This window comes from Mauremys mutica, chromosome 11, assembly GCF_020497125.1.
Source record: "Mauremys mutica isolate MM-2020 ecotype Southern chromosome 11, ASM2049712v1, whole genome shotgun sequence".
NCBI lineage: Eukaryota > Metazoa > Chordata > Testudines > Geoemydidae > Mauremys > Mauremys mutica.
The window spans coordinates 67043411-67056623 of NC_059082.1; the positions used below are offsets into that span (position 1 = coordinate 67043411).

At 42.0% G+C, this 13213-nt stretch overlaps 1 protein-coding gene across 1 annotated transcript in view; it reads right to left on the bottom strand.

Annotated features, from left to right (window-relative positions):
- MARF1 (meiosis regulator and mRNA stability factor 1) overlaps positions 1-9255 on the bottom strand; it is a 38468-nt gene extending 29213 nt beyond the window's left edge. The window contains exons 1-4 of the mRNA XM_044980404.1: positions 9127-9255; positions 6504-6708; positions 4825-4974; positions 3007-3181 (exon numbers count right to left, since the gene is read on the bottom strand). Of these exons, the coding sequence (XP_044836339.1) occupies positions 3007-3181; positions 4825-4974; positions 6504-6650 (472 nt within the window). The 5' untranslated portion in view covers positions 6651-6708; positions 9127-9255. The remainder of the gene's footprint in view (positions 1-3006; positions 3182-4824; positions 4975-6503; positions 6709-9126) is intronic.
- Positions 9256-13213: the final 3958 nt, after the last annotated feature.

Consider the following 13213-nt stretch of genomic DNA (forward strand, 5'->3'; position numbering starts at 1 on the left):
TAAACCGATTTAACGCCACACCCGTCCACAATAAGAGGCCCTTTATATCGGTATAAAGGGCTCTTTAAACCGGTTTCTGTACTCCTCCCTAACGAGAGGAGTAGCACTAATATCGGTATTACCATATCGGATTAGGGTTAGTGTGGCCGCAGATCGACGGTATTGGCCTCCGGGCGGTATCCCACAGTGCACCACTGACCGCTCTGGACAGCAATCTGAACTCGGATGCAGTGGCCAGGTAGACAGGAAAAGCCCCGCAAACTTTTGAATATTTCCTGTTTGCCCAGCGTTGAGCTCCGATCAGCACGGGTGGTGATGCAGTTAAAAATCAAAATAAAGAAAGAGCTCCCGCATGGACCATGCGTACGTGATCGCTGTAAGGGCAGGCAAATCTGTTCTATCAGAGCTCCGTTACAGAAGACGAATTAAAAAACATTTTTAAAAAATCTCCAGACAGACGCCATAGCAGGGACTCAGCGCACTGCTGCGTGACAAGTGTAACGGAAAGCCAAGGAATCAAATGAACGCTCATGGACTGGAGGACTCAAGCTATCCCACAGTTCCTGCAGTCTCTCTGAAAAGCATTTGCATTCTTGGCTGAGCTCCAAATGCTTCTAGGGACAAACACAGTGTCCGCGGTGGGTCAGGGCATAGCTCGGCAATTTACGCAATCCCCCACCCACCCCCAGAAGTGAAAGGGAAAACAATCCTCTCTTGACTCTTTTACATGTCACCCTATCTTTACTGAATGCTGCAGATAGACACGATGCTGCAGCACTCAACACCAACATCCTTGCTCACCCCCTGCCATGGGTGGCTGATGGTGCAATAAGACTGATATCCATTGTCATCATCAGCCTATTGGCACATGGGGCAGTGCAAAAGGACTGGTAACCATGCCGACTAGCATCAAGGTCGATCAAGGGTGCCTGCCCCTAATTTTTCCTGGTAGATGGTGCAATATGGCTGGTAACCGTCCTCATCATAGCAACAGGGGGCTGAGCTCCATCAGCCCCCACCCTTCATGTGTAAAGAAAAGATTCAATTGCCCCTGGACTAGCAGAGGGATGCTGGGCTCCTCTCCTCCACACTCCTTAATGTCCTGTCTGGACTATCATAGCAGCTGGAGGCTGCCTTCCACTCATTTCTCACTAACAAGTCACTGTGTCTTATTCCTGCATTCTTTATTACTTCATCACACAAGTGGGGGGGACAATGCTATGGTAGCCCAGGAAGGCTGGGGGAAGAACGGAATGAACAGGTGGGGTTGTTGCAGGAGCACCCCATGTGAATAGCATACAGCTCATAATTTCTGCAGGATCTGACACAGAGCAGCTGTGCTCTCTGGTTCTATGATACAGTGGTTCTTTAGTACACTTGCCCATATTCTAGGCAGGACTGATTCTATTTTTAGATACCAAAAAGGAGGGATTGACTCAGGGAGTCATTCCCAATTTTGGCTTTTGCGCCCCTGGCTGATCTCAGCCAGGGGCACTTATGACAGCAGCAAATGGTGCAGTGCAAAAGGACTGGTAGCCACGATCATCTTATTACCAATTTATGGTATGGTAGATGGTGCAATATGGCTGGTAACCATCTCTGCTGTCATGCAAAAGCAAAAGCATGCTGCTGTGTAGCGCTGCTGAATCGCCTCTGAGCGGCATCTAGTACACATACGGTGACAGTCACAAAAGGCAAAACAGGCTCCATGATTGCCATGCTATGGCATCTGCCAGGGCAATCCAGGGAAAAAAGGCACGAAATGCTTGTCTGCCGTTGCTTTCCCAGCGGAAGGAGTGACTGACGACATTTACCCAGAACCACCCGCGACAATGATTTTTGCCCCATCAGGCACTGGGATCTCAACCCAGAAATTCCAAGGGGCGGGGGAGGCTGCGGGAACTATGGGATAGCTACAGAATAGCTACCCACAGTGCAATGCTCCAGAAATCGACGCTAGCCTTGGACCGTGGACGCACACCACCGATTTAATGTGTTTAGTGTGGCCGCGCACACTCGATTTTATACAATCTGTTTTGCTAAACCGGTTTATGTAAATTTGGAATAATCCCGTAGTGTAGACGTACCCAGAGACTATACTGGCATAACTATGTTGCTGTAGCTATGCTGCCATAACCCTGTAGCAGAGGTCCAGCCTACACCGATGGAAGAGAGTTTTCTGACAGTGTAGGAACACCACTTCCCTGAATGACAAAAAACTAACTATGTTGACGGAAGCATTCTTCTGTTGACATAATAGCATTTATACTGGGGGGTTGGCCCATTTAGCCACTTCTGTCAGGGACTTTTTTTTTTTGTCCTTCATACCCCTGAACAATGAAGCTATGTGGACATTAGTTTTTGGTGTAGGCCAGGCCTAAGTCTCTCAAGTCCATAAGGGAAGACAACTGCATTACCAGAATAAGACTTGTCATACCACCTAAATTGCAAACTGTCAAATTGAGCTGGAGAACATATCTAGCACACCACTGTACATATATCATTGATCATTTCATACAATTGTCAATAGTCTTTTTTAAATTTGCATTATAAGATATAGTAACTATACCAGAAGCACAAATATTAAAATTTTACAAAAAATATACGACTATTTCAAGTATTAAAGCGATATCATCAACCTGGTACATAGTCCATTTTGGAAAAGTAGGTTAAGGTAAGTTTCTGGTATTACACCTAATCTAAATACGCTCTAATGTTTCACAGTTAAGTTTTCTTTAAGCAAAACAAAAACAAAAAACACCACAATGTTTTCTTTCCTTATATTGCTACACAAAAGATCCACACAAACAATATGGAAAACTAACTATACAGTAGAAACAGTAAATATACAGAACTGTCATATGAACAAAAAAAAAAATTATTTTTACCATTTAGTCTTTTTCATAAGAAATATCTTCAGAGAGACATGCAGTTTTTAAGATAACCTTTTAACTTTCAATGGTATTTTAAGGAGTGCAGCCATTAAATCAAACAAATGTGGCTTACCATATTTTTGTGGTGATTTGCCCAGGCTACTTGCCAGTAATAAACTTGTCTCTTTTCCTGTTCCTTTGGTTCCGCAGCCGTTACACATTGGGATAGATATGGGTGCAGTTTGCGTACTGGGAGGGGGAATATTTGGCCAGATTTTAGCAGCATCAATTAAGCTATTTCTGGTTGGCTGTTGGAGCAATTTTTTTCAAAACACCAATTAGTTTAATGTACAATATTATGCATTAATATAACCTAGAACATTTTATATTAATTTCTACTCTTCGTGTCAATGAAAAAACAACCTTCCAATGGACTGGGCTGTAGATGTTAATCTGGAAACTAATCCACAGTAATATTAACTCATTGAATGAAGTGTGCTCATCTCACAGACTCTCTTCCCTTATGTATTCAGATCTAACTTTCAAAAAGAGATTTTGAGTGCCCTTCTCAACATATTAAAGGGGCACCCTTTTCGGAAAGTGCTAATCACCTACCCTCTGGCAAAAAACCAACCACCACCAAAAAACAAAATACCCAGGTCCCTTTAAAAAAATCTCAAATTGAGCATACTAACATGGAGGCACCCAAAATCACTCATCGCTTTTTAAAATCTTGGCCTCATTCTCTAGTTCTGTGAAGTGATTTTCTATGTACAGTTTTACATTAAAAACGGACCAAACTTGAAACCCCAATTTACATTTTAAATGATGCCTGGCATTACAAGACGTGGAATAAACTGAAGTATACTTCACTTCTGATCTTTTATTGAAATTCAGACTGATTTTAAAATTTGAATGTAGTTAAATTAAGTGTACTAAACTGGTACTGAAGCATAAAAATTAATTATAGATTAGAAAGGCTGATCTTAATGCTCAAAAAAAGCTTTCCCAATTCATGAGATGGAGCCATCTTGATTAGTTGTCCATGCTGGATACAGATTATCTGCCATGTAATCCTTCACAGCATCACTACTAATGGAATGTTTTATCTGGAGCTCTCAGAACAGGTGAGCAGCTCCTTTCAGAACTAGAAAAGATTCTGTTCAATTAATAAAGAATCTGGGATACACTCAAATAGTGTGATATCCTGCTGTCTCTTCCCATGAAATTGAATGCTACCTCCATGAATCTCCCACCTTCAGATTAAGAGCAGGCTTCTGATACCATAGCCCTTAAACTACGTATTAACATCAACTAGATAATTCAAGCTGTAGGCCACCATACCTATTTTGTCTCCCAGTTAACATTCACTATATAAGCATTTACAACATATAGCACTTTAAGAAGAAATGTGAAATGTACAAACCTTGCTTAAACATTCATTACAATAGTGAGATCCCTTTAAACAGACTGAAGGTGCCACATTTAGGTGCAAAGAGTTGGTGCATACACGTGATGTTAGCTCCGACTGTGTAATATGCTCCTCCAAGTGCCCTGTAGCCCCACTTGTAAATTCGGAACAGGGAAAATAGCCAGAAGATGTGCAGCTCTGAAGGGCTGGAAATTGATGCAGTTTGTGCACATTACCATGACAGGACTGGAAATGGAGTTTTCCACAACATGGTAGATGTTGACAGGAAGATACATTATTTTCTAAGCACATGCTGGGGAAGTCACTTGCAATGCCTGCCAAATTGCTTCTAGCTGGAGCATTCTTGAGTGACGATGCAGACTGATAAGCAAACCCTGACCCTACTTGACAAGTAATTGTCCCAGTGCTTTGAGAGTCTAATATTGTGCCAGGATGAATCAAGCTACCACCACCAGCACCACCACCAAAATGCATCTTATGAGTACAAGAGGAGTCAGATCCATGAGCACAGCAGCTTACTTTGGGGCTAGGTGAAAGCTGTATTTGCTGTTGCTGAAGAGAATGAACATCAGGAAGTGGTACTGCTGGAAAGAGTTTAGAGCCAGCATGAAGAGGAGATGAAGCATCCTTCAATTCCACAACACCTTTCTTGTTCTCCATGTAATCTTTCTGGAAAAAATAAGCCATAGTGTTACATTCAGGGGCATCTCTCATGTATGAGTTAGTAGTTTATAGTTTGATCACACACACGTTACAATTCTGACAGTGACAGAAGCCAGAAACTTGTAATAATCAAAAGAACCATCAATCCACCAGCTGCACATGCTGAAATCCATAAACTTATATATAAAAATTGTATGCACAAAACTAATGGGATGAATGTTCCATAGTTTTGATATTTCCCCAAAATCTTGGAGATAAAAAAAAACAATGGCTGAGGTCAGCTACTACGTTGGAGGTGGAGAAGGAAGTTAAGACAATTATTACAGATATTCTTAAATTACAAAGCAAGCAATGTTACAGTGATATACAACCACTTCTATAACGGTAAATTCTAGCTGACTGGACGGTAGAGGTAACCAAAAAAATGGATAACTATAACAGGAACATATAGAATTTACTTAGGCTTTGGATCAAGTCCCTCTGAAAAGGCTATTAAAGAAGACTGGTAGCCATGAGGTGAAAGATGAATACCTTGAAAAGAACAAAAAACAGATAGACAAAGTATGAATGCAAACATACAGACAGAAGATAAAGCAATTTTCAACACACAGATGTTGAATGCCCCTGGTATTAATAAGACTGATGTTTGATACACTTAACATCATGGAGGCTGGGGGTTAAACAGTAGTTCTGCACCCCAAGCCACTATAACAAGATGCATTATAAAGGACAGACACATATGGTGTAAGAACTGCTGACATCACATGTTTAGGTTAGCCAAGACTGGATAACGTGAAGAACACTACAAGAGATTATCAAGATTAGTAGCCATTGGTTCAGAGAAGATCAGTTGGGTATTCCTATTTACTGTTTCCCATAATACAAAAGCAAGATTAAAAGAGACAGACAATGTAATATAGATAAAAGGGAATACGTACACTTGCATGCAACATATATTGTGGAATTCACTACTACAACTATTCAGGCAAATATTTTGGTAATATTTTTAAAGGACTGGTTTCTAAAATCTAAATGGAGTTTGAGGCATTTCTTGCCCTCTCAGAGCCCTAGATGATTTGTAACCTGGATTCTCAAGTCTGCCCCCCTTCATGTGATGCCCCCTCTGTTGCAAATAAAAGCATTTAAAAAAAAAAACCAGCCATTTCCATAAGGTGTCACCAACCCTCGAACTTACTCTCCCACCTTAGTCTAACAAAAACCAAATTTGTTAGAAGTTAAGGACCAGGCTCATCTATTTCCCCAATGTTTTACTGACAGGTAGATTGAATATCTATGTGGTGGCTGGAGAATTGATGTTATTTTAGGGGGTTAGACATTTATAAGAACATCTTGCAGTTATAGTAATTAACATATAAAAACTTAAGACCATCTTTATGATTCGGGGCATAAGTCGATAACCTGTGGAAGTCAGGAAGAAACCCCCCGCTCCCTCCCCCCACGGCATAATATGCATAATTTGGTGTACTCATCTGTTCCCGTGTATCAGTTATGTTCTTAGTATAGCAAAGAATTACCGGTTTTGCACTGAAAGGCGAAGTCTGTTCAGTGGTAGAAAAGCAATTAGAGAATTTCCAGAGCCATGGTTTAGCATCATTATCTTGTCGTTGAACCCATCCAAACGATCTACTGCAGAGATTCTCCGTTCTGTTTCCTTCCATCATACAGCCATACAGAATAGTTCAACATTCTTTCATCCCTCCTTTCTTTCATTCTTCCCACCTGTTAAAGTTGTGCATATTTTAAATATGAATACTTTAAAACATAATAAATCCATGCTTTTGTCTTGATTATGAACTGCAAAGTTGAAAAGTCAGTAGATCTGCACTAAGCAACAGAGAGTCCTGTGGCAATACTAACAGATGTATTGGAGCATAAGCTTTCGTGGGTGAATACCTACTTCGTCAGACGCATGGCTGCCCCGCACAGCTACCCCTCTGATACTAGAGCTGCACTGTTTACATTCAACTTAATAAAATGGTTTGAACACAGATTAGACTTATTTCTACAATATTAATTATTATTGTAGCTTACTCCTGTATCTTAAAATGGGAATCCAAAGCACTGGTAAGTGAATGGAAATGTTTCTTATGTTCATGGTGGCGTCTGTAAATACACAAAACCACTTCATCAACGGATATCTAGCAACACGCTGTGAACAACCGATACTGCTACTAAAACCCTGCGCAGGACTATTTTTTTAATCCCACTCCCGTCCCACAATACCCACTCCCGTATTGTTTCTTGCATTTTTATCTGGCTCCTACCTGCACAAAATCTTAGATCCTGCAAATCCCACAAGAGAGACAGATTCCCCCATGCTACTTAACAAAAAGAAAAAAGGGTTGGTTATTATATATTGTGATAAAAATTGTTTCTGAATCCCATGTATATATACACACATACATATACATGTACACATTATATATACCCAGAATTATATATACACATGGAATTCAGAAACAATTTTTACCACTAAGAATAAAACAAATTTTGCTTAAGCCACATAAAAATATACTTTAACTCCTGTTATAATAGACAGCAAATCCCTTTCTATTCCTCACTTAAATTTAAGAATGATAACCTTTATTTAAAAAAAAGAAAAGAAAAGAAAAACAACATGCTTTACACTGCTGAAATTCTATTTATGACAAACTGATGAGAGATTTAGTGTTTTCCTAAAAATTAATGGAGTCTGGGGTTTTTTTGCCTATCCAATTCTGCCCACAACAAAGTAGATTTTACCGACTGCCACTATTATGGCATCTGAGTCCTGCTGCAGGGCTCTAATTGCTGTGTCGTCCTAAACCGCAACCCAGGAGCTAGAGTTTCATGACAGAAAGTCCAACAGGAGAGCACACAGAGTGAGTGCAATGTAATGAAAAAAAGTGAAGGAATACAAACAAGCTTTTACTAATTCTCAGCACTCTACTGAGGTATGTAAGCCTTACTACTGTTTCACAGAGTCACAAAGAAGCTAAACAACTTGTCCAAGACCCCAGAGTAAATTACTAGCAGAGCTAATGAATAGAAACACAGACTTCACACCCATATAGTCTATTCAACAGAGACCATGCTGCCTCTGCTCTTTAGTAACATTTATGAAAGTTTAGCCTTGAATGGGAGAACTGGCATTTACTACAAGTTAAAGCTACCCGGATTTGACAATAAAACTATATGAACTCTACTCCGAACTGTAGTCTGATATCTGTCCTGTTCAAAATTAGATCACATTTGTTAAATCTTGAAACTTGGCCAGTTACTTTTAAGAGGACATTCGATTTATAAAAATTTTAAAAAATGTCACGATCCCTTATTATAACATTCAAAATTATTAAAATATAAGGATTTTAAAAGCCTGATTTCTTTCCAACTTTTTAGTGTTTACTTTTCCTTTCCCTTCTGTTTGGCTTTATTTAGTAGCGATTCTCGAGGCAGTTTCTCTTCCGGGCTCACGCACTCAGTTCACACGCTACAGGGGAACGCTTACATCCAAACGAAAGCCTGGTTTAACTTGAGCGCGTCTTGAAGCGCAACGCAGAAAAACTGCCGAGGGTTTGTCTGGGAAATGGGCTCCCACCGAGCCCCGCACGGGCACATGGCCAGGCGACAAAGGATGAAAACACACGTTCAAACCCGCCTGGGGCTCGCCTAAGGGAAAGGGGACGCAGCTCGGGCGCACACGGGGCAGCAGGGCTTTGGAGGCTCAGGAAGCGAGCGCAGAGAGCAACCCCACCGAGAGAGACCCCCCCCTCCCCGGCTCCCCAGGGACCTGCTCCCCGCCCGGGGCAGCACCAGGACCGTATCCCGCCCGAGACAGGGTCAGCGCCTCCCTCCCCCGCCCCCAGGGCCAGGACCCCGCGCCCCCGTTGCGCCTACACAGGCAGGCTCCCCCCACGGTGCCAAGTAGGGCCGGGCTTGGTTAGCAGGGGCCGCAACCGGAGACCCGGGAAGCCGCCGGTGCTCAGCCCTCTCCTAGCCCAGGACTGTGCACCACCCTCCCGCTGGGCTTTCCCCAGGCCCGACGCGCGATCCCTTTGAGGCCCAGGTCCGCACCCAGGGTCTCTCCCACCACCCGGAGCGGGCCCTGCGTCCCAGCCCGCCTGAGGCCGCGGCTAGACCCCCCCCCGCTCCGGTCACCTGGGCCGCTCTCGCCACCTCCGCCGCCGCCTCTCTCTCTTCACATCCCGGCTCCCCCTGCCCCTCACACCCCCTTTGTTTTCCTCCCCCCGCCTCTCCGCAGCTTCCGCCCCCAAGCGCAACACCCAGTGCCGGAAATGAACTCACTGTCGTAAACTAACTGCTCCTGTCGTAACACTTCTCCTCCCCTCCCAGGCTATAGCTGGGGGAGCCTGAGCGGGGCAGACATTTAATCCCGTCCCAGGGACGGGGCTTGCGTCCCTCATCTGTCACGGCAAAAAGGGGAGGGCGACAGAGCCCTCTAGCCTATAGCGATCCTACTAGACACTGATAGGGGCCCTGCTCGGGTGAACAGATGTCCCGGTTTTTATAGGGACAGTCCCGCTCTTTGGTGCTTTGTCTTATACAGGCACCTTTTACCCCCCACCCGCTGTCCCGTATTTTCATATTTGCTCTCTAGTCACCTTAGTCCCTACACTGGGGGGTTGGCTTATGGGGGAGTACCTGGCACAGGCCTCAAAACAGGGGTACTTGGTAGTTCTGCACCCTTACACCCTCTGCTACTCTACACGGGAAGTGTTCAGAAGGCACCTGGTGTAAATCAAGCCAGGATGCAGCTCCAGTACATTCACATTCCTGTTGTTTTCCATGTAATTTTCATGACACCGTAGTAAAGAAAAGACACCAAAAAAGAATTGTAATTAGGGAGCGGTAAAGGTGTGTGGCATTTTACAAGGCGCAGGCTACACCGCAGTAGTCCCTGCCTTGGGGCAGTTACAATGGAACTAGGGTCTTGTCTACACCAGGGAGTAGCCTTCATTCAGCCATTGGTTGCCAACAATTGGTGTAGCTGTACTGATGTAGAAAAGGCCTCAGATGTAGAAATAAAACACAGGGACTGGAAGGTCAGGATGGTGCTGGAGAGATCAGCCTGGGAAAGATTCATGGGAAACACATGTTTTAATGATTGATTAGTAATGGACAAGAAGTGGGAAGATATTCCTGCACTGCAGGAAAGGAGCAATTAGTACAGTGTTCAACTGAGCTATTATACATCCACCATACCAGTGTTTCTGGGCTGGCTCATCAGTTCCTTTAGAATTTAAGCTTTCCTTTAAAAAAAAAATCCTGAGACTCCTGGTTGCAAAGAATGCATTGCAAATGACAGTTTGAGTCATAAATAGTTTTGAGTAATAAAATTCCAACCGCCCTTTCATTTCAATAGGGTGTAAACTCAGAAACTAAAAGATAACAGTTTAAATATCAAAACTGTTAATTAATTTGCTGCTTGCTGTTCAACTGTTGGATTGTGGGAGGAGTTTGAGTAGAGCATCAGGACCTTATCCCACTGCCCCAAGGAAGGGTCAGAGCCTCCCTCCCCAACTCCCAGGGCCAGGACCCTGCACTTCCACCATCACCCCCATCTTTACTCCATGCCAATTTGACCTCTGAGAGGGAAAATTAGGGTTTATCTACACACAATTTTCACTAGTTTAAATTGTGCAATCACCTAATGTAGGTGCAGTTATATTGATAGAAAAGTGTTTATATTGATCTTAGCATTTTTATATGGAGATGACTGCGCCCACACTTAAAGACTGAAATGCCACTTGTTTTTTCAATTGTAGCAGTCAAATAAAAAAATAATGTTACAATATCATGACTTCCTCTTCCCAAGATGATCAGTCTTGATGAATCTGGAACATCAATTTTCCTTCAGATGGCTTGTGAACCCAAAAGACAAGGCTTCTCAGCCTTACCCTGGATTCTTATGATTTACAAATATTGCCTGTTCCAGTTTACAGCACTTTCCTTCAAGGTCTTTGGCAAAGCAGACATACCTTGAGTCATGCAACTCTGTGCATCAAGTTGGATTTAGGTCACCACTAGGGACTGTAAACTTGGAAAAGTCCCACTTAATCCAGACATAAAAATATTTGGTATTTTCTGTTTTACAGAGACTGTTGGTCTTTGGCCCTCTAAAGTGTATATATAAAAAATCCAGGCAGTTAAGACCACTTTTGAGGAAGTTGGTATGGTCTTATCTGGGTAAAAGGGATTAAGAAGATACTATGTCACCAGTTTATGGGAAATTCAATGTAAAAATATCTAGCAGGTAAACCCTAGCACAACAAAACCAATATTCATTCATCAGCAAAATAAAAATAAACTCAGTCTTATAGATTTCATCATCTCTACTCCTCTACTTATTGAAAAACAGACACACTTATATAGTCTTCTTACAAACAAAGCAATTACAATAACCTTTATTATTATTTATTATTTGTATGGAAGTAGTGCTTAGGAGCCCCAGTCTTTGATCCAGGACCCCACTGTGCTACTTTGGAACTGGACTATAGCTCCAATAGCTTATCTTCTGAAATCTAAATCTTGTTACAGAAAAAATACTGTAAAACTCATCAAAATGTGAGCCATTTAAGACATACAATTTTTAATTTTAAGGTCTGAATAATCATACAAGCTATTCTTACAATCTTAAAATTAGTGTACAAATAGTAACTAATTAATATTAAAAAATCAGGATATTGGGACATTGGTCCCAATTTTGCACACATGTATGTAAGTGCTTCACTTTACTGAAGTTAAGCATATGTGTCTGCAGGATCAAGATAATTGTCAGGTGGTGTTTAGCCTGTTTTCTTAACCGGTCCAAAACAACAAACATTTTTTAGTAATTTAAGGGCAGAATTAAGGGGCACAACTAAAAGGGTTACGTTTTTTAAAATCCACCAATTTTAGAAACTTCCAGTGCTGGTACAACATCCTTTAATAGTTTGTCCAGAAATTAAAAAAAAATACTTATAATTGTTGGGGGATTTTTTTCTCCAGACCTGTAGATGTTTATAAAGCTCTTAGTACAGGTGAAACAGACAATAACAGATTTTATATACTATAAAATCCTTTCAAATGCATGAAGTAAGCAAACAGAAAAAAACAGAAGGCCAGATCTTGAACTGGTGTACATGGGTGATGCTCTGTCCATGTCAAAATAACAGCACCAATTTACACCTGAGGATCTGATTCCAAAATGATTTTGCTAACTTCTCTCAGTTATAGTTATCTTAGTTGTTGAGTGTTCCATTAATATCTGAATCTTCTGCAATAACACAAACTGCCACCTGAATTACACTAGTGGCCTAGTCCTCCAAAGACTCTTAGGGCTTGTCTACACTACCGCGAGGGGTTGATCTAAGATACACAACTTCAGCTGCATGAATAACATAGCCGAAGTCGACATACTTAGCTCTACTTACCATGATGTCTTCACTGTGGTAAGTCGACAGCTGATGCTCTCCCGTTGACTCTGCTTGTGCTCTTTGTTCTGGTGGAGTACTGGAGTCGACAGGAGAGCACTCAGCTGTCAATTTATTGCATCTATACAAAACGTGATAAATCGACCCCCACTAGATTGATCGCTGCCCGCCAATCCGGCGGGTAGTGTAGACAAGCCCTAAGTATGTGTGCAATCCCATTGGAATCATAATAACTCAAGTGTTTAAGTCTTTGTAGGATTTCACCCTAAGGACTCAGACCCAGATCCTCAAAGGGTTTTTAGGCACCTATCTCTCATTGAAATCAATGGATTCAGAACCTGAACTTGAATCTTTGAAATCAGTGGGACTAGGATGAGGTCCTCAGTCCTCTGCTTAGATATGTGGGTGCCCATCAACAGGCATCTTGTTAAACAGGTGGCTGGATGTGCACAATTAATAATAAGATACTCAGTGATGTATGGCCACATATATGTGGGCTGGATCACCCTTGGAAGTAGTAATTTGTGGTTTTGTTTTGAGTCTTTCAGGAAGCAAATACCAGACACACCTACTGAGCAGGTATTATAGGCACACACCTATGGTACTTGAGCAACACTGAGTATGTATGTCTTATCCCTATTAATAATTTATAAGCAAAAAGAACTGGATCCAAATTCCACTAAAGTAAAATAGAGTACCATTGACTTCATTAGGCTTTTGGATCAGGCTTGCTGCTGCTGGTGAACATTCTTGTCCTTCCCAGCATCTTGGAGACACAAGAGAAGGAGTTCTCTATATTGGTGTGCTCACAT